We start from the raw sequence: 4,436 nt of genomic DNA, 5'->3' as shown, positions 1-4,436 counted from the left end.
GGTGTAAAATGAAAGTAAAGCTATTGAAACCAGCTGATAGAGAACTACTCTATACAAAACAAAGCATGACAGAATTCAAGTATGGGCGCAAATGAGTGACCAACAGTTTTAGAAAGTCAATACTATATTTAACAGACAAAAAAGGAGGCAGGGTATTTTTCTAGATTATTTAGAGCTGTTGGATTAATCATGCATAAGTATTTTTTTCTAAAATATAAAATCTGAAAAGTGTGATAAGCTGGCCTTGAATGTAAATAAAATAGTTGAGAATGTTTTCAAATGGAAACACACATACTAAGAAATTACCACAGTCTTTACTATAGTTTACTATATATAACTTGTGTCTATATATAACTTATATAACTTTTTTTCTATTTTTTTGACAATGTAAATCTGACAGTTGTTCTTAACATTGTGTCAGAAAGTCATGATGGATGGAATTTCAAAATGACTTAAAATAAAATCTTTTTACATTGACTCCCACTGAAAGTTAAGGTTTTTTCTTCTCTTGTAAAGATACCGTTTTGAAGATAGAAGCTTTTGTGTGCCAGTGATGAAAAATGACATTAAAGTCGTTTTACTCACAAAATGATATAGATGAAATTAAACTAATACGGAATAAACTAGAATGCCGGTGTAACGAGACTGCTGTAGTTTCGATAAATTAAAATCGTATAAAGCGGCTCTTTTCTCTGCTGCCCTGGTTTAGCAGTAAAACCCAGCTGAGCTCATGCAACAAGTGCCTTTAGGCTCCGCCCCCCGCTCTAGTTATTCTAAATGTAAATTAGCTGAGGGCAGCGCCCCGCCTTCTGATTGGTCCGCCTTGGATTACAAATTTGCCTAAAACCGCGAGTGTTTTTGTTTCCCTCCCAGTCGCTATTCACACACTCAATCACTGCTCCACAAGTGGCTCTGTGCACTTGTGACTTCGGACAGAAAGAGTTGTGGTTGAGAACTTTTTTCCTCCCTCTCCAAACACCGAAACCGCGCCGACTGAAAGACTGAACGCGCTGAAATGGTGAACATTTCATGACACCTGTTTTTTTTTCTGTCGTTAACTTTTTCTTTTCTGGTCAGGCAAACGAGGCTGGCGTTGCCGGTTAGCATGTGGCAATAAGCTGCACCTGCGCCAGATTAGCTTCACCCGCGGGGAAACTTTGGACGAGTTTGATTCCCGACTCTTCGATATTTTTTTAAAGCGCAGTTTAGGGTAAGTGCTTCATCCACGACAGCCACGATGATGTACAGCATGATGGAGCACGAGCTGAAGAGCACGGCGGTCCAGCAGAGCTCTCACCCCGGCGCTCAGGTGCTGCAGGCGGGCGGCGGCTGTGGAAACGCGTCGCAGCAGCAACAGGCTCAGAAAAACGCCTGCCCCGACCCCATGGACAAGGTGAAGCGGCCCATGAACGCCTTCATGGTGTGGTCCCGGGGCCAGCGGCGGAAGATGGCGCAGGAGAATCCCAAGATGCACAACTCCGAGATCAGTAAGCGCCTGGGCGCAGAGTGGAAGCTGCTGACCGACGCCGAGAAGCGCCCCTTCATCGACGAGGCCAAGCGTCTGCGCGCCGTGCACATGAAGGAGTACCCGGACTACAAGTACAAACCGCGCCGCAAGACCAAGCCGCTGCTGAAGAAGGACGCGCCACCCGGCAAGTACCCGCTGACGGCTGCGCAGGGCCAGGCGCTCAGCCCCAGGATGGACGGGTACGGCTGGGCTCCTGGAGGAGGGTACACCGCCATGCAGAGCGACGCGCTGGGATACACACAGCAGCTCCACCGCTACGACCTCAGCGGACTGCAGTACCCCACACACACTTACATGAACGGCGCGAACTCGTACAGGTGGGCGATGAGCTAACTAGCTTAATGCTAGCGTGTAAACTTTGAAGTTGTATTTATTTATTTTATTGAAATTAGTGTAATTTGTACATTTGTATTTCTTTCTTCATAAGATTTTAGCCAGCCGACTAAAAATACCAGTTAACGTATTATACAAATATGCAGCGAATTGCCTGCAAAAATGGGTTCAATAAATGTTGGGGTAAATTTCATAGGCTTATTTCGAATAATAAAAAAAACACAGCAGTGATGGTAATTGTTTTAGTATTAGTAAAGGTGTAAACATCAGGTATATTATTTATGTTTATTCCGTTTTTATTGCTTCTTCATTTTCAGACTGTCTAACACTTCTCTTTTCTCCACAGCCCGATGTCATACAGCAGCAGTCCCCAGCAGCCCAGTCCAGTGATGTCCATGGTCAAACCAGAGCCGTTGCCCCACTCCCCAACTGGAGCCTCAAACCACCACCGTGGGGCCATTCAGGGTGACCTCAGGGACATGATCAGCATGTACATCCCCGGAGGAGACGTAGGAGACCCTACGGCCCAGAGGGGTTACCCCAGTGTCCAGCAGCACTACCTGGGCAGTACTGTGCCGCTCACGCACATTTAAGGTTGGGAGGGGAAAACAAAAAAAAAAAAAAAAGCAAGTGACTGGGACTAGCTCAGCAGGATCATAACGTAGGCTTGTCGTGCAACAAGTAATCTGCAAGGATTCTTGGTGGACGTTATGAGCAGCTGTTGCACATAGGATCATGTTCTACCTCTATGAGTGATCGCACCCCCCCCCTTCAAAAAAAAAAACAGTAGATTTTGCTCATAAACACCCCCTGCCCTTGTTGGCTTTTTTTTGGCCTAGAGTCAAGCCTTCTAATGCAGCTTGCAGGTTCTTCCCAGAGGAATTTCTCAGGAAAGATTGGTATGGCAAGCCAGTGCTTCATAATTTGTGCTCGTATGTATCGGTCAAATATTCATCTTTTACAAATTCAGTTTAATTGTTGGCTGTTTCCTTTTGTCTATGATCAGACTCTCAGAACCTGACAATGTGCCTTTGTGCTCTGTGCCTCATTAACAGGGGTTAAGGTCGTTTATGCAGTAATGGGCAATCAAAAACCAAACTAGGGTATAGAAACAAGGACATGGGCACACAGAAAACATCAGCCAATCACCACCCTTATAGCCAGTGATTATACATGTCATGTGACTTTATGGAATATGGCTAAACTAGTTCTGCTGTGCAAACCACTGTGCCCCTGGAAATGAAAATGCTTGGTAAACTATATGGTTGACTTCTGTTGAGCCATTTTAGTGCCTTATGCCATCAGTGACTTCATTTATGGTATGGGGTGGTGATGTTTGTTGAAATACCAGCTTGAGAAGGCAAGTGTGCTTCATAATTAGTGCTGGAAGTGCCTGTTCGTTGGGGATGCTGGCGCAGTGACTTTTTAGAGCAATCACATAATGGCTATTGCCTTATCATACCAAATTCTTTTGATCATGGAGAGTACTCTTACTTTTCCGCAGCACCCTTTTTAATAGAGTAGGCTATGCATTGGTTGCACAAATGTACTATCAAAATAGCCTTTGACAGTAGACTCATGCATTTCAACAGGAAACTAAAAAAAACTAAAGCAATAGTGACGTCTGTACAACGTGTCTTCAGTGTGAGACTATAGCACTATGACTTACCCTGTAATTGCTGAATTATTATTTTTTTAAAACCAATCGATGCACTGATCTTTACCCTCTAGTCAATACCAAGTATTGCCTTAGATCAAGAATTTCATTACTCTGGGTCCATTTGAAAGGACTCTTACTCTCACTATAGTTGTGGGATTTAGAAAAGGAGGGTGTATCTTTCAGAATAACTTGTATGTCCTTTGGGCGAATGAGGAGCCTGCTTACTGCTCGTATAGCTAATATGCCAGATTTAACAGTCAGAATGCCAAAAGTGGTACGCAGGTGCTGCTAAGTGCAGAAAGAGCTGAAGTGTTTGTTTTTTGGTTTAACTCGAGTCTACCTTCAGTCTAGCGTTTTTCAGTTCTCTGTACAGTTTTAGTTTAGAAATCTGCTAGTCACTAATGAGTTCAGTTTTTATTTGATTTGTTTTTTGTTTTTTTTTAATGTTGTAATTTATATGAAAGTAATGAAATGAGTGAATGTTTACATTTGCCATCCAAGTGAGTGTACAGCTTGCTGTTTTGATGTATTTTTCTTTTAAGTGAATGTTTTAATAATGCTGTTTGTAAATAGCCTTTGTACAGTTAAACTTTTTATGGCCCAGTGAGGGTCTTTTTTTTTTTTTTTTTTTTTCGTAAAACAAAAACATAAAAAAATAAATGTAAATAAACAAATGAATTTGTCTTGTTTCTTAAATTGTGTAGAAGTTTTCAGAAATTCATAGTATTGGTATTTTTTTTTTTATAACAAAAAATAATGTTCCATAATTACATAGTATATTGTAAGCTTTAGCTTGTAATATTAAAGGGTGTTTTCCTTTGTGCTAATAATTTTATTTTTTTAATGTGATTATAAGTCAGTTAGGCAGGGGCGACTTTCTAAATTTCGTTACACGTAATTATAGCATGGGAGAGC

At 41.8% G+C, this 4,436-nt stretch overlaps 1 protein-coding gene across 1 annotated transcript; it reads left to right on the top strand.

Moving 5' to 3' along the window:
• Nucleotides 1-872: 872 nt before the first annotated feature.
• sox19b (SRY-box transcription factor 19b) lies at nt 873-4,118 on the top strand. Its single transcript, XM_072687753.1, has 2 exons — nt 873-1,845; nt 2,208-4,118. Exons 1-2 carry the CDS (start codon nt 1,238-1,240, stop codon nt 2,452-2,454), a joined length of 855 nt encoding a protein of 284 aa, XP_072543854.1. The 5' UTR covers nt 873-1,237; the 3' UTR covers nt 2,455-4,118.
• The last annotated feature ends 318 nt before the right edge of the window (nt 4,119-4,436 follow it).

This window comes from Salminus brasiliensis, chromosome 9 (genome assembly GCF_030463535.1).
Source record: "Salminus brasiliensis chromosome 9, fSalBra1.hap2, whole genome shotgun sequence".
In the NCBI taxonomy this organism is placed as follows: domain Eukaryota; kingdom Metazoa; phylum Chordata; class Actinopteri; order Characiformes; family Bryconidae; genus Salminus; species Salminus brasiliensis.
The sequence above is the reverse complement of the archived record's forward strand: the minus strand, read 5'-3'. Positions and strand labels throughout refer to the sequence as shown.

Bases quoted from the DNA above. Each gene is read 5' to 3' on its own strand.
- sox19b (XM_072687753.1), top strand. From the start codon at position 1,238: ATGATGTACAGCATGATGGAGCACGAGCTGAAGAGCACGGCGGTCCAG. The intron at 1,846-2,207 runs GTGGGCGATGAG...TTTTCTCCACAG, and splicing joins AACGGCGCGAACTCGTACAG to CCCGATGTCATACAGCAGCA.